Here is a 25,239-nt window from a genome sequence, read left to right on the forward strand (position 1 = left end):
TGCACTGCACCCACAGCCCGGGGAGAGGATGACACCCTCGCGGCAGCACCTAGTTCGTGGGGACACAGAATGGGTCCGCTCGGAAGGGACAACAGTGGGTCATCTGACCCTCCCTGCAGACACCGACACCCATCGACAGAACAAGCTGACGTTGCAAACGGTTGAAACGAAGCTCCTGAAAACACCCACCCTCCGCGTCTGCAAGCCGAGGTTGTTATCGGGACTCTCTGGCCCTTCCCCTTACACCTTCTAACGGAAGGTGGTGGGGAGCGCCTTGCGGCGGCGGCGCCGCCCGCACCCTGCCCTCAGGCCGCTGGGCCACCCGGGCTGAGGCGGCGCCCGCGCGCCTGCGTGCTCCGCCCCGAGAGCCGCGCGCCGCCGCGCGCGCTGGGTGGGGCTTGAGGTGGTGCCTCGCTCTCCTGGCCCCGCCCAGCGCGGGTCGCGAAATCGGCCGGAATACGTCAGGGGCGGGGCTTGTGGCCCCGCCCCCCGCCGCCTGCGCGTTGCGGTGGCTCCGGGCGGGGCGGCGCGGCCGGGCCGGGCCGGGCCGGGCCGGGGGATGCGGGGAGCGGGGCCGGCCGTGCGGGCCGCCCGCGGGGCGCTGCCGCGGGGCCGGCCTCTGCTGTTGCTGCTAGCGGCGGCAGCGCTGTGTGCGCGGGCGGGCGCCGCCGAGCCCTGCGCCGCGCCCTGCTCGTGCCGCCGCGGCCTGCTGGACTGCAGCCGGCAGCGCCTGCCCAGCGGGCCGGGCCCGCGGAGGATTCCGCCGCTGCCCGCCGGCACCACGGGACTGTGAGTGAGCGCGGCGGGGCTGCGGGGCCGGACGGGCATGGGCTGTGCGCAGGCCTCGGCCTGGCGGGGGCGGGAGGTGCGGGCCCGAGGCCCGGCGGCGGGAGCGGTGCGAGGCCCGGGCTGAACGGCTGGCAGGGCTCGGGGCTCGGTGTCCTCCTTATCTCTCTGTAACTCCCTGACAGGAGGGTGCCGCCAGGTGGGGGTCGGGCTCTCTTCCCAGATAACAAGCGATAAGACAAGCGGATATAGTCTTAAGCTGTGCCAGGGGAGGTTCAGGTTCGACATCTGGAGGAATTTCTTCGCAGAAAGAGTGATTAGACATTGGAAGGGGCTGCCTAGGGAGGTGCTGGATTCCCTGGCGGCGTTCAAGGAACGACTGGACGTGGCACTCAGTGCTATGGTGTGATTGACAAGGTCTTGTTTGGTCATAGGTTGGACTCAATGATCTCGGAGGTCTTTTCCAACCTAATTGATTCCGTGATTTTGTCCGCGGGATGTTCTCACGAGGCCCGGAGCGCTGCGGGCAGAGCGGCCCCGGCAGTGGTGCCCCGGGGGGGAGGCAGCTCTGCAGGTGGGGTCTCACTTGAGCGGGGCAGAATCGTCCCCTCCTTTGCTGCTCATGCTGGGGGATCAGCCCAGGGCTCAGGGGGGCGGTATTCTGGGCTGCAGATGCACGTTTCTGTTGAGCTTCTCATCCACCAACATCCCTAAGTCCTCCCCAGAACTGCTCTCAATCCATTCTGTCTATCCTCTGTTGTGGCTTTCAGGATTTTGGCACATGAAGCATGGGTGAGGTTTTTTCTTCACTAGGACTACTCTAGCAGTTCTGAATCTAAATGAGCTATAATGTACACCAGCTGTTTTAAATTAATCAAAGCCTAATTTTTTTCACATGATCAAGTCCCTGATGTGCTTTTCTCTATTAGTTCAAGTGGCACTGAGGACTAAAAATTCTTTTTCCTAATTCTCAAATTACTTGCAGGTGGTGCTTCCAGTGTGTGTGTGTGTGTGTGCAGGTTGGTTTTATTTTCCCTTTTTGTTTTTAATAAAGCCAGCAGAGCAGAACTTGGTTTTCATGATGGAAGTTCTCAGGCAACTAACTTCATTTTTCCTCTGAAGTTATATCTATTTTGTGGTTAACCTGGTGGGTGATGAAAAGCATTACGAAGTTAGGGAGTTAGGAATGTTTTTTTTTATGTCTGCCTCTTAACGTTAGTTTCTTTAGAGCAAGGAATGGCAACCCTGTGTGTAGGGACAGAGAGAAGCACAATGCTGGTGGTCGCTGCCTCTAGTCCCATAGTGGTAGGTGTGTTTATATGTCCTGGTAGCCAGAGAGACAATGAATAGAAGTAGTTCAGGTATCAGTTAATTAATTCAGCAAGTTCCGTTCACAAGAGATTTCTTGGGTGAGCTCAACTGGCTGCCCGCATTCTGCATCAACACCTCTACAGTGCCACAGTATTGTCAGCTTGGCTGAATTAAGATCATTCTTCATCATCCATAATCGGTTTGGTATGTGTTCTGTTCTATTTACTTAAGAGATGAGTACCACTTAAACTCAAAATGACTGTTTGGATGATGTTATATACAATACCAGATGAATCTCTAAAATACAAATTTTGCATGTTTGCTCTGTATTCTGCACAGCTTGGGCCTCCCAGTTACAAAGGCTGCTTAAAGATAGGTTCTTTGGTTTTGGCTTTTCTAGAACAAGGGAATTGCATCTGGTTCTCCAGAATAGCAGGAATCTTAGCTGTGTGATTAAATGACCCCTAAACACAGAAAATCAGCCAATGTGTTTCATTCTGTATTTTGTAATCAGTTGGTCTGTTTGAAAAAGAAAAGCATCAGTAGCAGAACGTAGATATAAATAATGTCAGAATCACTTTAAATATCAACCCTACCCAACTTCTTGAAAGCGGACTTATTTGTTGTAGTCCAAATCTGAGTAATAATAGAAAAATACTTCCCTGTGTTTTCTGAATTAAAATCTTAATTTCTAACTCAGTAATTAGACAGTAGGGCTTCTGGGAGGGATAGCTGGATATTAGCCCATCCTCATCACCCAGGCCCCATGGCTGTCAGTGTTTAGGAGGAATTTGGAGGAATTCAGTGTCCTGAATAATTTTAACTTTTGGATAGTCCTGAAGTAGTCAGGCAGGTGGACTAGAAGGTTGTTGAAGGTTCCTTACCCAGCTAACATATTCTATCACAGTCTTCCTGAAAGCCTTAGAAAAATCAAGTTTCAGTTTTCTATGTGTATTAATCTTGCTTCCAAGATCTGTGTTAGTGCCTGCTAGCTGTGCCTTACACACAGGTTGGTCTGGCTCAGAACCCATGGCCTGGTTTTGCTCATTAGTGGAGTATCTACACACCTTGAGGGGTACGTTGTTATCTTCCATGTCCATTGTCTCCTTCCTCCATCTGTTGTGCACCAGTTCTTTGGAAACAGCATGGCTTAGTACTTCCTGCTCTGGTTAAACACACTGCTCCAAGATTAGACTGCCAGCACTGGCTGGGTGCCTGCATGTTTGAAAAATTCAGGAAAGTCTACTGCTGGGATTTGGGATCATATCTCCCTCCACCTGTCTGTGCCAGCCTCCTGTGGATGCCCAGAGGCTGGGGCTGAGCGGGGTTCAGGGGAATGTGGGCAGCTGGAGAGAGTGTCTTGAATATTCAACCCCCTGAGGTGGGAAGCCTGCTGAGGAGCAGCTCATGCTTGGTTGTTTTTGTGTTTTTCCTAGTGTTTAGGGCTGGTTGAATTACCACATGTACTGAGGAAGCAGAGCTGCAGAATAGTTCTGCAACTGGCTGCAGTTCTTCTCTCCAGGTTCTCTTGATTTTTTTTTTAATTGTTTCCAAGCCCACACTGCTCTGTTTGTATAATTTGCATCTTGGTGTAATTAAAAGAATACATTAACAACTGTCTGACTTGCCATGACACCCAGTATTTTAATAATTCAGCCGAATCTTTACACTGAACCTGAGTGAAAGTTAATGGCTACAGCTATACTGTAGTCTATCAATTCTCAGTTCATGTTGTCTTTTAGTAGATTGTGTTGTTACAGATCAAAAATAGTCTGTCAGAGCTCAAGGAGTGTTTGGACAATGCTCTCAGCCACGTGGTGGAATTTTGGGGTTGACCTGTTCTGGGCCAGGAATTGGACTTGATGATTTTTGTAGGATCAGGTTTGACCCTCGGTGTATTTGGAGTCAAGCACAGGCCCAAAGCTATTGCAGGAACAGAGGAGTGTGTGGATGCTGTGGCTTGTCCAAACCTGGTTGTCAATGGAAATATTTTGAATTATACTCATTTACATTTTAATATTAATTTTAACAGAGAAATACAGTTTTGGTTGCAAAGTGTGATTTTGTCTCCTGCGTCAGCATAGCTGCTGCCTGCCTGATAATCTTAAAACTAACTGTAATAAATACATACAATGCTACTACAGCAATGATGAAAGGATCAGTGATACAGGACCTTACCAGAGAAGCTCACAGGGAAGGGAACAGCTTTGCTGAAAACAGCTTGTCATAGCTCTCTCTCAGTTGGAAATGGGGAGGGAAGCATGATGCCTTGCTGCTAGGCTAGAACAACTAGCTGGCATAGAACATTCTGAGCTAGAAGAAACGCAAAAGAATCATTGAGTCCAACTCCTGGCCCTGTGTAGGACACCCCAAAATCCCACCCTCTGCCCAAGAGCATTGTCCAAATGCTCCTTGCACTCTGGCAGCCTTGGGGCCCTGACCACTACCCTGGGGAGCCTGTTCAGTGCCTGACCAGTCTCTGGGGGAAGAACCTTTTCCTGATAGCCGACCTAACCCTCCTCTGACACAGCTCCAGCTGTTCCCCTGGGTCTTGTCATTGCTCAGAGAGAGCAGAGATCAGAGCTGCCCTTTGGGAGGAAGCTGCAGACCCTGGTGAGTCCTGACCTCAGTCTGTTCTTCTCCAGGCTAAACAAGCTGAGTGACCTCAGCCACTTCTTGTATGGCCCCTTTAGACCCTTCACCATCTTCATAGCTCAGAGACATAAGCTGTGTCCAGTTATTCCTGCACTTGCCAACAGATTTCCGACTGTGGTGAGGGCACCAGTCTTATTCTGCAAGCGTAGTGGCAGTGTCAGGTCTGTTCAGACACAATGACTCTGGATCTTGGCGTGAGCTTTGGGAGATTCACCTCTGTGCTGGACTTGTACCAGCAAAATGTGACATTGATGAGTTGGTTTCACCTTTTGGGCTGACATTTACCTGTCCTTTCTGGTGTCAGAAAGGCTGGGACCATGTTTCCATCACAAACCTGATTTTTTTGGTCCATCTTTAACTCACGTCATGACTAGAGGCAGCCTGTGCTCAGAAATGGATGTATCTGTTGCATTTATGCACCAAGTCCAAGGCAAAAGTAAAATACTGTGTAAAGTTACAGCAATCAGAATAGCACCAACACCCAGTGTGAGCATTAAAGCTGGATTTAATGATTCTTGCCCATTGAAAGAGTCCAACTCCTGCATTTGATTCCTATAAGTAAAACCAACTGGTGCTAAAGCATCTGTCTGTAAGATGCCCAGCCTCAGGGTTCTCTCCGCTCCAGATTGTTTGGGAATTTTGTGTATATTGTTCCTTTAAAATAAGCCTGCCTTGGCTAGTCGGCATCTTTGGAAAGCTGAGAAAATGGGGATTGCGCTGCAGGAAGCAGTTCAATAACGGGCGTTTTGTAAGAAATTATTCTCATGTCTCTGCAAAGTTTTTCCTTCTTACAGTGGACAAGTGTTATTAAAGAGTTATAAAGCTCTGGATTAAAGCCAAAATTCTCTGGTCAGGTACAATCTTCCTATCAAGAAGCTTTAACAAAAGTTTTTTTATTCAAACAGAGAAATAAAACTGTTTAGACTTTTAATTGTGAGTGACCACTAAAACAAGTTCTTTTCTTTAGTGAAGGAGCAGCTGTATAAAATACTTAAATGCAGTTTCGAACTTGAGATTGCATAAAGTATCCTTGTTTTGGGTTTGTTTAGGTTTTTTAATTATTATTCCAGGAACTAAATAACTTTTTACTCTGTTCTCTAGGGATTTAAGTCATAATCATTTATTATCATCCAATTGGAGCATTGATTTATCTGTCCCTACTCTCCAAGAAGTGTAAGTTGTTTTTTATGAGGATAAAGTCTTAAGATATCCTACCTAATTCTAATTAGAATGTTTTATTGCCTGTCAAGATACCTGGTCTGTCTTGCAGAAATATTCAGAGTAAGTTAATAATGCTCCATGTTGGCAGCACGTTTTATGTATAAAACTCTTGTGTTGTGAGCAGAAATCTTTCCCATGAAAGATCAGAAGACCAGTATTTTTAAAGAGAAATGAGGAATATTTGTCTTGGCTATAGCTGATTTTAAATGAAAGAGAAGTAATAGTATCCATGAAAATGAAAAAAGCTAGCATGTTTTGCTGTTCAAATTGTTCAAATTATTGGTATTTAAGCTCTTGGGCGATATTTTTTGTCAACTACTAAGTATTGTTAATACAGTAAAAATTTGAAATGCATTGATATGAATTGTTTCTGCTGTGTACAGAAGGATTTTTCTCCTCTTTGACGTGTCAGTAATTTTTTTTTTTCCCCTCTATTTAAGGAAAATGAATTACAATGAGCTAAGTGAAATTCCATATTTTGGAGAAACAACTTCCAATATAACTGTTCTCTCATTGTAAGTAATAGCTCATCTGCCTTTTTCTTGTTTAACAAATGGGAGAACCAGGTTAGAGTTCTGTTATGACGTTGTAGGAAAACATAATTTTTTTTCTTGAAATACTGCTCATGTAAAGAGCATCAGGGAATATGTAAGCACTCTTTAAAGAAATACAAATTATTTAGACAAACAAGTCACCCTAAATTACCAATAAAATGCAGTCAACCAAGGCAGGCAGTTTGAAGGGGTGGGATTCAGTCAGGAATGACACTTCCCACAAGGACCAGCTCATCTATAGGCCTCAGAATTTGAATCTGTTCATATGCCATGGTGGCAAATAGCTCTTGGATTTGCGGTATTGCTTTAGGAGTTAACACTTTTGGAAGCATGTTATGCATGTCTCATTCATGAAGCTCACTAGTACTGTTGATATACAGAATCCTGTTGCTGTTCCAGCCGTGCATCCAGAAGGATGAAATGCTGTGATAATCATATTTATTGCTGATCTTTTTCAGGGTACACAATACCATTCCTGAAATAAATGCTGAGCAGCTCCAGGTCTACCTTTCATTGGAAAATCTAGATCTTAGTTCTAATCTTATCTCAGAAATTAAAGCCTCTTCCTTTCCACGAATGCAACTGAAGTACCTGTAAGTATGAGTGATCTACTGTCTCTGGGATTCCTGGCTCTGCAATGATAATGTTGGAGACCTCATTTACTCTTAAATTAGTGTCTTAAAGTTGGCATCCTTACACAGCTTTGAACTGGTAGCAGTGCTTAATGGAGCTACAGATGTCCTTGAAATAAAATAGCTTTCATACCAATCTGTATTGTATTTTCCCAAATAACATGGAAAACAGCAATTGCTGTTGTCAGAATGCAGGTACATAAGCTATCAGGAACAGGGAATAATTTCTGCCCTGTTTGAGTAGATCATTTATTGAGTGGACATTGTGTTAACCACTTCTAACTGAAACATGGACATGCAGTAAAAATCAGCTCCTCACACCAATTCCTTTGGGAAAAAGAATTTAGTTTGGTGATTTAAATTTTTCATGTGACTTCACAACAAAGGTCTTGGGTTCTATTAATCAGTGGTTGCTCTGAGGTACGTGCGCCATTGTGTTCATCAAATTCTCTGTGTTCTGAAAGACCTCTTTCCTTCTTCCTTCCTTCCTTAGGAATCTGAGTAACAACAGAATAACTACTCTAGAAGCAGGTTGCCTTGATAACTTATCTAGCTCACTAATGGTGATAAAACTGAACAGAAATAGGATTAGTATGATTCCACCAAAGATCTTCAGATTGCCTCATGTGCAGTTTCTGTAAGTAACAGTCTTGAAACCATCAAAACAGCATTTACAGCTGAGCTGTTAATCTCAGCGTGTTCTTGACTGTCACACAGTGGTGCTTGTTGCAAGGTGTCTTAATATTTTACTGTCATCTTTATGAAAGGGAACTGAAAAGGAACCGGATTAAAATAGTGGAAAGTCTTACATTCCAAGGATTGGAATCCTTAAAGTCCTTGAAGATGCAGCGCAATGGGATTAGCAGACTAATGGATGGAGCATTCTTTGGCCTGGGTAATATACAGGAATTGTGAGTATGCCTGGTTGTGGAATTTCTTTCGCAAAAAGAAAATGGCTCTGGGGAGTTGTGTCCTGGTTCCCTTACATCAAGGCTGTGCTGAGATAGTGATGAAATCATAGGAAAAGAGTATAATTTTCCCATTATTTTCATGTCATGTCTGGTTACTTCAGGAGTGGAAAGATACACTTCCCCATTCCTGGAAGTGTTCAAGGCCAGGTAGAATAGGGCTGAATAGGTTGAATAGAGCAACCTGGTCTAGTGGAAGGTGTCCCTGCCCATGGCAGGGAGTTGGAATTGGAAGATCTTTGATGTCCCTTCCAACACAAACCAGTCTTGTGATTCCATTGTATTGGTCCTCTTTCCAGCTTCTTCCTGCATGGTGATCAAGAATGGTTGCCTCTGTAGTTGCTTTTTGCTGGTTTTCATTTGCAGTCCCCATAACATGGGGTTGTTCTTTCCTCTGTGACTTTAACAGTGTGTATACAAGAATGTATGATGCAATGTTAGCAAAAGACTTCTTTTTAAAAAATAAGTTATTTTTGAGAATATAGTTTTGTTTCTGCCACTCGATCCCTGAAGCTGGCGTTTAGTTACTCAGTTCTTCATATACTTTAGTTCATTTTTTTTTAATTCAATGGGATTGAAAGAATCATGCATTTTTTGTTGTCTAAGGCTTAAAGTTAGTAAATAATTTTGAGATCCACAAGGTGAAATTTTATAAGTAGATGTTACGTTGATTATCTATTTGGCAAATGTTTTTTCCATCTAATTCATTAGAGAACTGGAACATAATAACTTAACAGAAGTAAACAAGGGCTGGCTGTATGGGCTGCGGACATTACAACAACTCTATGTTAGCCAGAATGCCATCACCAGGATCAGCCCAGATGCGTGGGAATTCTGCCAAAGACTTGCTGAGCTGTAAGTCCTGGGCTGCTATTCATTGGGGATTTTTGAAATGTTGCAGTTATTGATTGGCAAGAATGAATTAGCAAAGGAAGTACTCCATTTCCTTGCTAGGCCCATGGTAATGATGTATTTTAATTATAAGTATTCTGTTAGAGAAATTAGAACACAATAGTTAATTGAGACAGAAAGTATCTTAATAATTAATCCCCCTGCTTGCTTTTAAAGTGTGTGTTGAATGTTTTCAGAGACTTGTCATACAATCAGCTCACTCGCCTCAAGGAATCTGCCTTTGCGGGACTTGGTTTATTGGAGAAGCTAAACCTGGGTGACAATCACATTAATCACATTGCTGATGGTGTTTTTAGAGGTCTGACAAATCTTCAAACCTTGTAAGTACAGAAAACTTCAAACAGAAGTTTCAGTTTAATGTAGTTGTAGTTTAAGTGGTGCTTTTGGAAGTAGAGACAATGGATATTGCACTGTGGGAGCCTGAGATCATTGTTGGTGCTGTCCTGACTGCAGGTGTGGTAGGGGTGGTAATCTTTTGGCTTGCCAAGATGATAGCATTCCAGCCCAGCTAAAACAAGCTGACCAATTGTAGAGGTAGTAAGAAACAATGACTTGGTGACCTTGAGTGCTCAGATGTGTGTCCTGCCGTTTCTGAGATGTGTGGGTACCTTGTGAATACAGTTGTGGAGCAAATAGCCTGGAGCTCTTTATTCTAGAGGGTTTCCTTAGGTTTGGAACCTCAGAAACCGAGGACTGAACCCTTTTGCGTTGTAGAAGGTGAAGTTTAGCCCGTCTTGCTCATGTGCTGAGCTCACAAACATAACGGGGTGTAGAGTTGCTTCTTGCTGTTGAAGGCACAGCTTTGCACTTGCTAGGACCATTTTTGGCAGATCTGGGATATTTCTGAAGAGACCCAGTCCTGTCCCATGTAGGTCTGAACAGTTGTAATTATCCTAAACAACAGTGCTTGAGAAAGGAGTAAAAATCTATAACCCCTCTGTCGCTTCATTAAATAAATGCTTAAATAAGCAAACTCACCAGAGAGATTCATGTAAGAAGTCATACTCTGTTAACCTTAATACAACCTTTTAATGAAATAATTAAATTTAATTTCTTAGATTTGGAGTAGCATGAAAAAGAATAAGAGCAGATTAATTAGCAGGTTGTCCTGGGCTCTCAGGGGTGTCAACAGTGAGGGCCCGGCCCTTTGCTTTGGGACTGGAATCTGCAGAATGGAGAGCAGTGGCAATTAACAAGGCTCCAAGCATTAGTGCCCAGCCAGGCATGAGGAGCCAACTCCTCTCTCACACAATGAGGGGCTTTTCTTTTGGGCTGCTCAGTCATTTTGCTGAGTGGTCTGAGTAGTGGAGTGTAAAAATACCTCAAAAACCAGGAGATACCATGTGGTTTTAGTTCCATTGTTGGTTGTGTGCTGGTTGCTTGGTGCTACAGCTGGTGTACATATTTCTGTATGTTCAGCTCCTGACACTCTGTGGTATAGGAGAATAAACTGTAGAACTGTACATTAACTGCAAGTTAGGGTTACAGATGTATCTAAGAGCAGCATTGAAGTTTTATGTATTGTCACATTATTTGCTTCATAATACTGTGAGCAGTTTGGCATTTGTAGTCTCCAGCACTCACAATATAGCATTCTGAAGCAGACTTTGAGATAATTCTAGAAATGCTTTAAATCACAAGAACTAGCATCTTGGAAATAAATTTGGCATATTATTCATATAGCCATTATTAGCTCAGTTCCATATTGGGTACTGTAGCTTGAATAATTTTCAAAGAGGAAAAGATGTAATGTGAGCAAGTTTCAAGGCCTTATTTGTTCAGACCTTGTGATGCGTGAAATATGAAATTATTTTCTTTTTGTCCTAAACTTGGAAGTGTATAAATACAAGTTGTGAAAGTGACTGCTCTGTGTGGTTTTAACAAGACTTCTGTATTTCAAAATAAAAAAAATAAGAAAATTGTGTGTTACCACTGATGGTATCCTGGAGGTTGATCTCAGTCTCTTCCGCGATGGTGTTCTACACAGTTACAGTCTCAATAATGGGAAACTAGATACTTCATTTTCCCCTCATTAGCACAGGGAAAGAGGTGTTTATATGAGTGATATATACAGTTGCCTGTGTATGCAGCTAGTTTTGTGTCAGTTGACTCGTTTGGAAGCTTCTTCCAGCTGTTGCATAGAATACTAGGTAAAACACAGGGTGGACTATTTTTTATTAGCGTGATTTCCTTTAAATGCACTCCTCTCTGTGCATGGTGGTATCAAAACAGATGCTTTTGGCTCAGTCCATGCCATTCAGGCTAAAAATGCATGTGAATTTATTTCATTTTCTTTCTGAAGAGCATTTAATCCTCTCCAAACTGTATTGCTCTATTGCTTTTGCTGTTCAGACCTCTCTTCTCTGTGAGGGGCTGAAGTGCTGTGCTGATGTCAGTCAGAAATACCATTAGATGATAACAAGATTTGTGAACAGAATATCAACTTCATTTTGAGAAGCCACCAAGGTGTGCCTGGCAGGCCTACACTGTAGCCTGGGTGTAATTCCTTAATATGCTAATGCTGGTGTAAGCCTGTTACTTGTGAAGATTAATGCTGCTGGTGTATTGGTTAATTCCCTTACATGAACCAACTTGCTTCAGGAGCCTCTCCCAGCTCCTGGCAAATAGTCCATCACATGAAAAGTGCTAGTCAGACCAGGGCTCTCCTTAAATGCCACATCAAGAAGTTGTGCTGCAGAATTTGTTTGTGGTGCTTACTGCAGCGCTTATCATGAAGTTTTCCCTTTTGCCCCTCTGAAGTGAGAAATTAATCTCCTGACAAGTTTAGTTTTGTGAAAGAGACCTTCCAGGTGTGCCAGAGCTGCATACCTGGCCTGTCTTCCCCAGCTCACCAGTAGCCCTGGTCATGATGATGTTCCAAGTCTTCTTTCTGAGAAATGTCTTCTCCTGCAGGGACTTGCGGAACAATGAGATCTCCTGGGCCATAGAAGATGCAAATGAAGCTTTTGTGGGACTCAGCAGGCTGGATAAACTGTATGTATTACAAATTAGGGGAACAACAGCACTTCCCAGGCATGCAGAGAGAGAGAGAGTGCAAAATATTAAGTAATTGTCAGTCAATGACATGAGGCAGAAAGCCCTTCTCACAGTGTTTCCACTTGCGTGTAACTACCACTTGATGTAGTCCTGGGTTCCTTGTTCAAGAGCATCGGATCCATGTAGCACTGCATTTCCTTACGGCACCAATTTGATGAGATTAAGCATAAGTGTTTGACTGCATTTATTATTGAATAAATTACTCCCTCTGTGTGATGAGTGTCATTTTTTGTGCTTCTTTGGTTTGGGTAAAAGTTTATACTTATCAAAAAAACAACCCCAAAATACAAAGTATTTTTGAGCAAATTTGAAACACTATTGCATTAACAAACTACTTGATACTTAGACTGTGCACTTTTCATCCAGTGCCACGTGTTTTGTAGGAAGCTCCATCCTGTGTAGTTACAAACCTTGTTTATAAGAAATAGCCTGGTGTGAGGGTGCAGTCCAGGAAGTTGTGTGGTGGTAGCAGGTTGGTATTAAGAAGTTATTGCTTCATTCCCAAGTTCTACTTATTGCTGTTTCATCCTCCTGACTTAAATTATCTTCTGACACATTTCTAACCCAAATCTCTAAGTTGAAAATAGGAAAGAAGCCCTGTTCTCGGGAAAATTAGTTGAGCCTTTAAGCTAAAAAGAATAGTATTAAATCCTGTATCTCAGCTAGAATTAGAAAAAAAAAAGTAGTTAAGAATTAGAAAAAAAAATGTAGTTAAGCATCATAGGGTATTTCTTTTGGGTCTTGTTTGTGAGCTCATATTGACATTCAGACTGGTTTCTGGGCCTTTATTTTCAGAATCTTGCAAGGAAACCAAATTAAGTCAATTACCAAAAAAGCATTCTCTGGTCTTGAAGGACTTGAACATCTGTAAGTATTTTAATTTGTAGAACTCCTAATTATGTGTCAACTTCAGTCTTGTGTTCTCTGTGAGATTTTCAAGTATTTAACTGAAGGCAGCATATGAAATGACACTGACTCCTCATTGTGCTCTTTGCTTAACTTACAGAGATTTAAGCAACAATGCAATAATGTCCATCCAAGAAAATCCCTTTGCCCAGGCTCAGCTGAAGGAGCTGTAAGTTCATAACAATTATTTAGAGATTTTTTCCAAGCCCTACCTTGGAAAGAATTCTTCAGCCATTGTAGAGTTGTTTGAAGTTGTCTGAAATGTGCCTGCTTTCATCATGAAATATTTGCAGCAATGCTGGTAAAGTATCAACTCAAAAAGTTGGTAGCAGAATATTTAGATTTAAGGTTTGATAAAATCTTCAACTGCATTTCCTTAGTTGCAATTAGGAGGAATTAACTTTTTCTTGCAGTACTGAACCATTAAGCTTTTCCTATCCTATGATTTTGCAGCAGTCTCAGCACTGCATGTAGGCAGTGAACAAAACAAATAATTCATCAGGAATCTCTCAGGGGGATTAGCAAATCCTGTGTTTTTCTTCCTGTTTTTTGGGGCTAGGGAAGGGCTTTAAAATTCACAGCTAGACAAGATTTTGTATGTGCTCAGCAGATGTTTAAGCTGATAAGGTCTCTTATGGTCTTCAGACATCTGAAGTAATATAATGTGAAATGACCTTCACACCCAAGACTAATACTACTGTAGTGCACTACTTTCTGTGAGGTAAAGTCTCTGACTCTTGTAATCTGGTCTAAAATTGTTACTCCATTAGTTAACCTTGGCCAGATGGATTTAACAAGATCTGCTGCTGTGAGGAGACAATTTCAGGTTTTAAAGTTGCCTTCTCTGATGTATTTAAAAATGATGAGTCATTGATATGTACAGACAAAGAGCAGGATGGAATTCTGGCTTGTTTGGTGCCTCTTTTCTCCCATGACTGGCTGCATCTTAGGACAGATCACTTCTTGCTAAATGCTGGACTGTCTCAAGTCAGTCAAACTCATACTTGGAGTATGGCAAACAAAACTCAGCCCCCCAGTGTCTTGAAGTCAGTTCAGAGGTGGCGTCTGGCACTCCAGCAAATGAGTAATAATACTTAAGAAACTTTGAAAGCGGATGGTAGGAAAGAAGAGACCCATCATTGTTTTCTGTTGGTAGGTTTTCTGTGGAGCAGAAAACATGGAGTTTGTTTGAAACAAACATGGAGTTTTGTATGAAACAAATAACTTTTGGCCTTAAATATTTATCAGCTGGCATTAAAATGAGAATTGAGGCTTCTGCTCATTTCATAATGGCAGTTGTGCTTAGTTTGAAACATGGAGCTGCGCTGCAATGTTATGTTCTTTTAATTGCTTTAAAGAGGGATGAGATAATTTTAAAGACAGGCCTAGTGGTTTTGGGATTGTTTTTTTAGAAGCTGAAACTGAGTTTATATTCTCCAGGATTAAAATGAAATGTTAGGTTTTAATGCTGACATAGAGGGACTGATTCTAGCATAAATACCCAAGATTTTATAAAAAATACCTATAGGTATAAAATAATACTGTAGATCTGATGTGTCAGTATGTGTATGCTTTACGTTGCTTTGCTGTGTGAAATCACACGTATGCATGTGAAATAAACTTCACTCACCCTTTTGTTTTGCCCTGTTTCTGCAGAGTGTTAAACACAAGCAGTTTGCTTTGTGATTGCCAGTTGAAATGGCTGCCCCAGTGGCTCAGCGAGAGCCATTTGCTGCAGGCTGTCAGTGTCAGCTGTGCTCACCCTGAGTGGTTGGCAGGACAAAGCCTTCTCAGTGTGGACCCTGATGACTTTGTTTGTGGTTTGTATTTTTAGTGACTTTTGACACAAAAGCACAGTAACACAAGTCTTGTTGCTGAAATCAAGCTGTAGTGCTGGGGAGGTACTTGGTCCTGGTCATGGTGCCCATGTGGGCCCATGTACATCCCTGAGTCTGCTGTGAGTTTGGGGTTTAATTCTGCATCTCTTTGCTCTGTTTAGTGGTGTTTGAGCACTGAAGTTAACTCGAAGGAGTAGTGCTGTTGGGCATTGTTTTTTATTTAGCTTACTAGTAGGAATGGATTATGCTTTCATTCTCCCTGCTTATGTGACTACCTTTAGCTTTGTAAGGTCTGTTTGACACTTTCTTCCTGCTTCTTGCCCATATGTCAGAATATCACAGAATCATAAAATAGTTTGGGTTGGAAGGAACCTTAAAGATCATCCAGTTCCAACCCCTGTCATAGATAGGGACACCTTCCATGAGAACAGGTTGCTCCAAGCCCTGCCCAACCTGGCCATGAGCTCTTCCAGCTCTTCCAGCCACAGCTCTGGGCAAAAATTAGAGTAGTTCTAACAGTAGTTCTAAGGCTCTGGCACATTTCCTGGTGCTCCATAACTGTGATGTTTATGGTGGCCTCAAACTCTTTGCCCAGAGTCTGTGTGAAGCCTGTGGCAGGCCTGATGTTTCCTTTTCCTGGTGAGCAATTTTTATAACAGTTATTTGTGTATATGCAATTCTTTCATTGCTTTGGTGGGAAAGGCTACAATAATAATCGTGTAGGTGCACACACCCACTTCTCCACTCCAGTACCACCACAGTGGGGTCTGACAGAGCTCTGCATGTGTCTGTGAGAGTGTCTTTGCTGAATTTATGGATATGGAAATCAGTTCCATCAAGTGGGATGAGTTAGTGAAGTTCCAGCTTGTTATGCTTTGTGCTTGTAGAACTTCAAGGCTCTTCAGGATATTTAAACTATCTGAAAGTAAGTCTCAGTCCTTCATAAAATGGCCTGGCTCTTCAGCTGAGTGGGATTTTTGAGTGTGATCTAAATAAAGCAAGTTTCAGACAAGTTGGACAAAAGGCAGGGCTGCTCAGCACCACACTTCCACACTGATTGTTTTCAATGCTGATTCTTCTGCCTCCTTCACAGCTTGATTTCCAGCTCAAAACAGCTGAATTTGTGCCCCTCAAGCAGGACATCTTTTCCCAAAGTTTTGGTTTTGCTTGCATTGTCTTTTGAGTGAGTTTTCTTGCAATATTAATTCAAGTTCAAGAGGAAAGTAGCTAATCTTGGCGCTTTTCTTTTCAGATAATTTCCCTAAACCACAGATCAGAGTCCACCCAGAGAGCACGGTGGCCTTGCGAGGCACAAACGTGACCCTGATGTGCACTGCTGTGAGCAGCAGTGATTCACCCATGGCCACAGCCTGGCGCAAAGACAGTGAGGTCCTCTATGATGCTGACGTTGAGAATTTTGCCAGGTACCAGCAGCAAAGTGGGGAGGTGCTGGAATACACCACTGTCCTGCGCCTCTTGAATGTGAATTTCACTGATGAAGGGAAATACCAGTGCATTGTCACCAATCACTTTGGCTCCAATTATTCCAACAAAGCCAAGCTGACTGTCAATGGTAAGTGATAATGGTAAAAAAGGAGAAACACTCTGAACCTAAAATTCCATTAAGTAGCTACAAGTCTATTTTTCACTAAAGCTGGCCCAAAATACTCTTGCAAATATCAATGGGATTTAGACATATCACACATCATTTTAAAAAGCTGGAAAGAAGTGATTTTTTTTTTTTTTTGGTGGATGAAAAGCCTCTATTCACTTTTTGAAAGTGGCATTTATCTCCCGTACTTTATTAGAACACAATTAGTTGTTCATCTCGTTAATTGGAGGTGGAATTCTTCAAACTAAAAGCTCCCTCTACTGTCTCCTCAGAACTCAACACCTTTCTCACATGTTTGTAAAACTGGGGAAGACTCATCAGAAAATAAGTAGTAAAAACTCTGAAAAGTCAAAAGCAAGGGTTTTTTGTTTTTTTTTTTTTTTTTTAGCTATCATGATTCTGTTTATTTTGAGGGAAGGGGAGGTAAGAAGACAATGTTCACATCAGTCAGCAGACTACTGATCCCCACAGTACCTAGAGGTGATGAGATGGAAGCTTACCTTCCCTGTTAGCAGAGAAGAAAAATAGGGGCAAAGACTTTTCCCTGGATTCTTCCCATGAGAAATCATCTTCTTCACATCAGGAACTTAATGGCTTTAAACTGAAATAGAGTATGTTTGCATTGGATATTAGGAAGAAATTTGTCCCTGTGAGGTTGGCAAGGCTGTGGCACAGGTTGCCCAGAGAAGTGTGGCTGCCCCATCCCTCTTAAGTGTTCAAGGCCAGGCTGGACAGGGCTTGGAGCAGGGGAGGGTGGAAGGTGTCCTTGCCCTTGGGCATGTATTGTCTTAAGGGTGTCTTCCAACCCAAAGCATTCTGTGACTCTATGAACATTGTAGATAATGTATTTAAGTTTTGGGAGAAAGGCTCTTAGAAATAACCACTGAAAATTTGTGCAGTTCTTCAGAAGAATCTGTTTCTCTCTCTTATGGAGTGTTTCAGATATGTTTTCAAATTTCCTCTCTGCTGTGGAGCTTTTGCTGCATTTTACCTGATAATGAAAATGCTGAATCCTCTTTGATCCAGAGCTCCCTTCTTTCCTGAAAACTCCCATGGATCTCACTATCCGCACCGGGGCAATGGCCCGGTTGGAGTGTGCTGCCGAGGGCCACCCCCCGCCACAGATCTCCTGGCAGAAAGATGGTGGCACGGACTTCCCTGCTGCAAGAGAGAGGAGGATGCACGTCATGCCTGAGGACGATGTGTTCTTCATTGCAAATGTCAAGATGGAAGACATGGGGATCTACAGCTGCATGGCCCAGAACATTGCTGGGGGACTCTCAGCCAATGCTACGCTGACTGTGCTGGGTAAGTGTGACTGGCCTGTGCTGGCAGATGGATCCCTGCTCAGCTGCAGTAGAAATGTAGCTTAGCTATAAGTAGCAAGTTGAAATGGTGGAGAATGAAGTTAAAAGACAAAGAGCAGCACTTCGTGTGATGTTTACACAGTGAAGCTTTAGAAGCTGAGTTGCAGAGCTACCTGGTGGAGTTGGAGTTAGTGTGATCTTTGCAGTGAGCTGAGGGCCATATCTTAGTCCAGCAGTGTAGATCAAGCAAGTAATTTGTGTTACCTTATAGCAAATTTTGTCACAGGTAACAAACTTGCCACGAAGAAGACCAGTGGGATCTTGGGATATGTGAGAAAGAGCATTGCCAGTAGGTCAAGGAGGTGATCCTGCCCCTCTGCTCAGCCCTAGTGAGGGACATCTGGAGTGCTGTGTCCAGTTCTGAGCTCCTCAGGACAAGAGGGATGCAGAATCCCTGGAGCAAGTCCAGCAGAGGCTACGGAGATGATGAAGGGACTGGAGCATCACTCTTACAAAGAGATGGTGAATGGTTGGACTTGATAATCTTAAGAGGCCTTTTCCAAGCTAAATGATTTCATGATTATGTGAAAGGCTTAGGGAACTGGACTTGTTCAACCTTGAGGAAAGATGGCTGAGAGGACCTCTCATCAATGTGTGTCCATGTCTGTAGGGAGGGGTCAGAGGATAGATCTGGCTGTGCTTAGTGGTGCTCAGCAATGGGACAAGAAGCCATGGGCAGAAACTGATGCACAGCAAGTTCTGCATGAATGTGAGGAAGAACTTCTTTACTGTGCAGGAACAGGCTGCCCAGAGTGGAGTCTCCTGTATTGGAGATGTTCCAGAACCGTCTGGATGCAATCCTGTCCTGTGTACTCTGGAATAACCCTGCTTGAGCAGGGAGGTAGGACCAGATGACCCACTATGGTCCCTTCTAAGCTGACCCATCCTGTGAACTATGCTGAGTAATAATGGAAGGTCAATTCCTTCTGGAGTGCAGCATTTTTTGAAGACACTGACTCTAAATATTATGGCCAAATTTAGAATTGGACTGGCACAGGTTTCCTAAAGCAACTGTGGCTGCCCCATCCCTGGAAGTGCCCGAGATGCTTGGATGGGGCTTGGAGCAACTTGGTCTAGTGGAAGGTGTCCCTGTCTATGGCAGGGGATGGGACAGGATGATCTTTGAGGTCCCTTCCAACCCAAACAATTATAGGATTCCACGATTCTTTGAAGTTATCTTACAATTTCACTTTTTGTCCCAGAAACCCCTTCCTTCATGAGGCCCCTGGAGGACAGGACAGTGACCCGAGGTGAAACTGCTGTCCTGCAGTGCATAGCTGGTGGCAGTCCTGCCCCTCGCCTCAACTGGACCAAGGACGATGGTCCCTTGACAGTCACCGAGCGGCATTTCTTTGCTGCAGCAAATCAGCTCCTCATCATAGTGGATGCAGGACTGGAAGATGCAGGGAAGTACACGTGCATCATGTCCAACACACTAGGCACTGAGCGTGGCCATATTTACCTAAATGTCCTGGCTTCCCCCAACTGTGATTCTTCCCAGAATGCCATTGTCCATGAAGAGGATGGCTGGACAACAGTAGGGATCGTGATTATCGTCGTTGTGTGTTGTGTGGTGGGAACGTCCTTGGTGTGGGTTATCGTCATCTACCACATGAGGAGAAAGAATGAAGACTACAGCATCACTAACACAGGTTAAGTGTAAAATCAACAGTTTCTGGTCCTATTTTTAATCCAAAACACTTGAAATTTCTGGATTTGTTACAAATTGATAAGATTAAAAAACTGAAGATTTCCTTCTAAAATCCCTTCAGGGTTTTGCTCAAATTCCTCCATTTTAGAAGTTCTTTTAAATACCAGAAGTGTACTAATTCTGTTCCTTATACAGTAGGTTTGCCCTACATTGAGGGAAAACACTAAAGTTTGGAAGTAGATGTTTGAATAAACTTAGAAATGTTTTCAGGGCCTGGAACAATAGGTGTAAAGTTTCTTTCTGGCCCTGTCAGCTTTGAACTGGCTGTCTGGATTTGTAATTACTGGGTAGAAAAAAGATACCTATATGCAAGTTGAAATTCTGGATATTCTTGTTAATGTGGGGAATAGTGCTTGGGTAGTGCTTTCAAGGGTAATACCTTGAAATGTTCACACTGTTTAATGTTGCCAGTGTTAATTCTGCCTTGCAGAGGAGATGAACCTACCTGCTGACATTCCCAGCTACCTGTCCTCCCAAGGAACACTGTCTGAGTCTCAGGAAGGCTACAGTAACTTGGAGGCAGGGAGCCATCAGCAGCTGATGCCTCCAGCTGGCAGCTACATGCACAAAGGCACAGATGGTAAGCAAAGGCCTCAGGTGTGTTGCCAGTGCCTCATCAGGATGCCAATGCACAGTCTCATCCTCACAGCTTAAGCGTCAAGATAGATCTTTATCCTGTTTCTTTCCTTTGGCATCTCAAGAGCCCAGGCAGAAGAGGTGGAAATAGATTTTGCTTGGAAGATGACTAGCTGTGACTCCTATCCTTGGTATAAGGTTGGCTGGTTAGTTTGTTTTAAGGTTGGTTGGCTTGTTACAATCATAACTAATGGGTCTACACTATTTCCCTACCTTGTTTGGACAATTTTCTGGATGTTCATGTCATTGAGCTTACAGAGATGCTTTCTTTGCCATCAAAATGCTGAGGACTCATCATTCCTTATATAGGCTGGCTTGAAAATTGATCCTCAGTGTAAGTTTTTCACATCTGTCCATGATCCCTCCAGCCCAGTCCCACTGCACTAGGGTCTGTATCGGGAAGGAGTTGAGAAGCAGCTCATCTAAGTGACAGGTTTATCATCAGCTCTGATGTGGGTGGGCATGCAGGGGCAAGTCAGGTCCAAGAAGGATGTGGGCATGTATCCTGGTTGAATCCCTAGGCTGTTTCACCCTGGTGCACAAGCTGGCTGGACCTGCATTGAACTTTTTTGCCCATGCACTAGGGGAACATGTCTACGGTTCCCCTGGTCAGCTTCAGAAGGGGACTGCTGTGGAGAATTTGCATGGGGGAACCCGGGGGGTTTCTCATGTGACCTCTCAAGCTGAGTACTCTGTTACTCCCTTAACTGTAAAAAGACCCTTCAATCTGTGCTGCTGTAATAAATGATCATACCAGGACATAAAGCCTATGGAAATCTGGCATCCTCATTTTGAGAGTATTTTATTTTTCTATTGTGTTCATCAGGTAGTGCAGCACCATTAGTGATCTGCTCAGATTGCTATGACAATGCCAACATCTACTCCCGGACTCGAGAGTACTGTCCCTATGCCTTCGTCACCGAGGAGGACTCCCTGGATCAAACACTTCCGAATCTCATGGTGCAGATGCCCAAGGAAACATACACAGCACGCGCCCAGAATGAAACCAGTGCTCTGGGTAATCTCTTAGCAGACAGAGATGTGCCTGTCTTCCTTACCAACCGTGACAAAAAAAGTGATAAGAAAATCTCTTCCCAGCAGATTATTGGTGCGTGTCCACTTTTCCTTTTGTTGCTTTGTATTTCCTGATAACTTCGGCTTTTGTTATGCTGCCCTTCACTATTGACACAAGTGCCAGTAGTTTGTGGAATAACTCACACTTATTAACCACTTGTTCTCCAAATGTTGCATCAGCAAGCAACAGCTTGCATCCAGTACCTGAGATTGAAGAGGGTGATGTTAAAAAGATAGAATTTCTTAATTTAAGGTTTAAGTTTGTGGAATGTGAAGGTTTAAGTTTGTGGAATGTGAGCCTTTGCTTATACTTCAAGGACATATATTAACCAAAAATTGGAACTTCACATAAGAAATTCAAATAGCCTTTCTGTTTGAGCTGGCCTTAAGTTCAAAGAACTCACTAAATTGGTTATTTTTCTGTTGACTTTCTTCCAGATCACCTTTTTAAAAATTCACACTGAAGCTCGGTGTGTTTGTGGTTACTATAAGAGATTGCTGGAAAAGGAGCGCATCTAGTAAAATATACTCTCAAAACCAGAGAAAATCAGTCCAGAAGGATTGTAATTGCCAAGTCACAGAGCTCAGATCTTTTTAAAATCTGAGTGTGATTGATCTCTGCTCTTTGTGAGCAGTGACAGCACCTGAGGGAACAGCTGGAGCTGTGTCAGGGATGGCTTGGGTTGGGTGTAAGGAAAAGGTCATTCCTCCAGTGGGTGGTTGGGCACTGAATAGGCTGCTCAGGGAATGGTCATGGCCTCAAGGCTGCCAGAGCCCAAAGAGCGTTTGGATAACACTCTCAGGCACAGGGTGGGATTTGTTGGGGTGTCTGTGCCAGGCCAGGAGTTGGACTCAATGATCCTTGAGGCTTCCTTCCAACTTAGGATATTCCTTGATTCTATGAACTTGCTTCTGTTCATCTTCTGATTTTTCTCCCTCAGAGCCCTTCCAGGTTCCTCTGTGGGGAGGCAGCAAAGACCTGTCTTGCTCTCACCCGCAATTCCTGCACCATCCGTTGGCCCGCGAGGCCCCGCAGCCACTCCGGAGCGACGGTATAGCCAACCATGACCGGGACCGGGCATCACCCAGACCCTGCCATAGGCTACAGGAGGAGAACTTTGATTTTAACAGGACACGGAACATTCATGACCACAGTGAAACCACATAAAGCACTTACAAAGCCTTGAAAGCAAATCCACGTTGACTGACTGTATTTACTACCTCAGTACTAACCCCAAGGCCAAAGATGCTTGTGTATGTGTCTGCAAGTACTAAAGAGTCAGACTCTCTTGAAGGAGATGGCACATGCCCTTTTTTCTGCATTTTTTCCATTGGAAAATGGCAATGTGCACCAGAGAACACATGGAAAATTAGTGCCATCTACAAAAATAGCATTTAAACATGGATTGTGTGATGCTGGACGCAGTCTTTGTGGTGGTGCATGTTTTGGAAAGCTCTCAAGAACACGTGTAGCTATTTCACAGTGCTTTGTCTGCCTGGAAACAAACCATCAGGGCCTCCTCACAGAATTCCCCCAGAACTGTAAGCATAAAACTCTTGGCCAGCTTTTCCTTCCTTAGACTGTTGGCAGGTGTCTGTTGGCAGTCTAAATTTGGAGCTTGTTTTCTTCTATGAATAATGGACTCTAGTTGTAAATAAACTCGCATTTATAAATATTTTGTATACACTAAGCATATAAATGTGTTGACTGTAATGTAAATTATTTTTATTATGCCAAAGTATGTGTCATACTGTTAGTCTTGACAGCTGCATATCAAGCCATATGGGGAGCTTGGGGGGACTGAAAGCTTGTTTGTGAGGGAATAGAGCTGTCTTTGTTTTGAAAAGTGCATTTACATATAGATATGTGGTAGAACTGTGATATTGATGAATTTCATTGTTGCCTACAACTGTGTGCCTGGCTGACCTGGCTGCAAGCTGATCCATTTCATGATAGTAGCAGAATTTCAAGGTTTATCTAAGCTTTTATCTATAAAAAACCCCTTTGTATTTTATCTGCTGAAAGGGTCTCCATATGTTTCCTAGCTGACAGTTAAGTGAACTTTTAAAAATAATGTGGTGATGAAAAGCATGAGGTAAATTGAGAGAGCACGTGATAAATACTTACTTCTTCTGCATAGCCAAAGGCATATGGAGTTTAAAACACTGTTCCTTTTCTGTTGTAAAATATCAGGCTACATTGTTGAACTAATAGTTCCCTTAAATCTTAAGTGTGATCAAAATGTTTAAATATTTGACAGGTGAGAAATGATACAATGCAGGGAACCCCTCACTACTGAAAAATCTTGCTGACACAGAGGAAGCTCAGACTCCATAGTTTCAGTGAGATGTGCCTGAGAAAATGAGGAAGAACAATGACATTATAAAGGCTTCCTGGAAAGTTGTTCTGTTTGGGGGAAAATGCCCCTTTTTGTAGAAGGTGTTAAAAGACTCCTCAGGGATGGGTTTTCAGCGGGTACACTGTGCTCTGTGGTCAGGCCTTTAGAGTGAGGTGCTTCCTTCCTGGGCACTGCTGCCTGCTTTGCAGCTGTAGGATTTGTACCCAAATGAAACCATCTGTGTGATACTTTTATAAAGACAGAAACCCCTTTTTGGCCCAGCTCAGTTGTAGGTGTGTGAGAATTCCCATTGATCCATTCCTGGAGAGAAGGGTTTGCGACTCAATTGTCAGGTCTAGTTGTGCAGAATTACAGCTGAATTTAGAGACTGTGGTGAAGTATTTGAGTAAATGAGTGGGGAAACACTGGGACTAATGATGCTTTCCCCATGACTCTTTGGATAGGAATAATAGTCAAATCATTGCAAATGAGTAAATATTTTTAAGTCCTCTTCCCATGCTCTCAAAGCCAGCATGGCTGCTTTGGTAGACAGCAGCTTTAGTGGGAAGGGGATGCAATTGTCCTTGACCTATGGGTAAATAGAGAGAAACACAGATGTGTAAATTTTGGGATTCTGACAGGTGAAAGCTTAAAAAAAAAAAAAAAAAAAAATCATAAGTTTGTTTCTTTCTGGTTTTATTTCCTCCAGACTTTTCCTTCCCAGATGGCATTTAAGGCACAGTGCTTATTCTGAATCCAAAGTGGTCCCTGCTGCAGGGACCCAGCACTGTCAGTTTAAATCCAGATGAAAAAGGTCATGCCATGAAACTACAGCAGCAGCAAAGCCTTATTTTGGGCTGCTCTCAGCCAGTTGTCGCTCAGGCTACTGGTTCAAGGTGCTGCTGGCATCTGTGATTCCCAGCAGTGGGAAAACCACATCCCTGCTGCTGCTGCTCTCTCGTTGCCACTTGGCAAATGCTTGTTCCTATTTCTTTCATTCCTCTCTTGCTTCGTAGGAGCTGAGCTCACACAGATCTGTCACAGTGCAGCTGGCATTGTCCAGACCCTGAAAGTACTTGGGGTACAAGGCCCTGGAGCAAGGGAATTCCCTTTAGGTAGGTGAGACCTGCTTGGCCTGGGCCAGGGCTTTAAAATCACTGCTGTCTGCGCCAGGACTATGCTGGCTGTCAGAGAGTGCAGCTAAAGCTGCTCTGATTTCTGTGAGAGAGTGGCCTATAAAAGCTGAATCCTGAATTAAGACATTTACATCCTTCCGTGAGCATTTAAAGTCCATAAGCTGGTTGTAAATAGCTGATGCTTGTAAGTAGGTGACACTTTGCTGCACTGTGGAAAAACTTCTTTGGTAGACTTGGAGGAGAAAATCATGTGTGTCTTGTTTCCCCTTTGCAGAGGGACAGAGTGGCCTTTCTTTTTTCAGTAAAAACAAGCAATTGCCTCAATCAATGCCAAAGCACTACCAGTACAGAAACTGAGGGGGATCAGAAGCAGCAAGAGCAAAGCTGCTTCTGTTCCCTCTTGCTATTTCCTATTGTCTATTTATATTTTTTTCACAGCAGAATGTATATTTTGTATAGCATATGTAATATATGTTTGTCCATTGTAACATATGTTCAAACAATAAAATGCTGTATACATTGAG

At 43.4% G+C, this 25,239-nt stretch overlaps 1 protein-coding gene across 2 annotated transcripts; it reads left to right on the top strand.

The window, feature by feature from the left end:
• The first annotated feature begins 667 nt into the window (after nt 1–667).
• On the top strand, nt 668–25,239 carry LRIG2 (leucine rich repeats and immunoglobulin like domains 2). 2 transcript variants are annotated; one of them, XM_053963766.1, is made up of 18 exons: nt 668–789; nt 5,854–5,925; nt 6,414–6,488; nt 6,986–7,120; nt 7,653–7,796; nt 7,927–8,070; nt 8,839–8,982; nt 9,216–9,359; nt 11,953–12,033; nt 12,892–12,963; nt 13,103–13,171; nt 14,659–14,822; nt 16,093–16,413; nt 17,479–17,760; nt 19,022–19,471; nt 19,961–20,110; nt 20,993–21,274; nt 22,182–25,239. In XM_053963766.1, exons 3-18 carry the CDS (start codon nt 6,418–6,420, stop codon nt 22,406–22,408), a joined length of 2,880 nt encoding a protein of 959 aa, XP_053819741.1. In that variant the 5' UTR covers nt 668–789; nt 5,854–5,925; nt 6,414–6,417; the 3' UTR covers nt 22,409–25,239. The 2 variants fall into 2 exon arrangements, 1 of the variants encoding a protein (XP_053819741.1); XR_008434718.1 differs by lacking the exons at nt 668–789; nt 22,182–25,239 and adding an exon at nt 20,232–20,328 and having other exon boundaries at nt 20,993–21,063.

This window comes from Vidua chalybeata, chromosome 24 (assembly GCF_026979565.1).
Source record: "Vidua chalybeata isolate OUT-0048 chromosome 24, bVidCha1 merged haplotype, whole genome shotgun sequence".
NCBI lineage: Eukaryota > Metazoa > Chordata > Aves > Passeriformes > Viduidae > Vidua > Vidua chalybeata.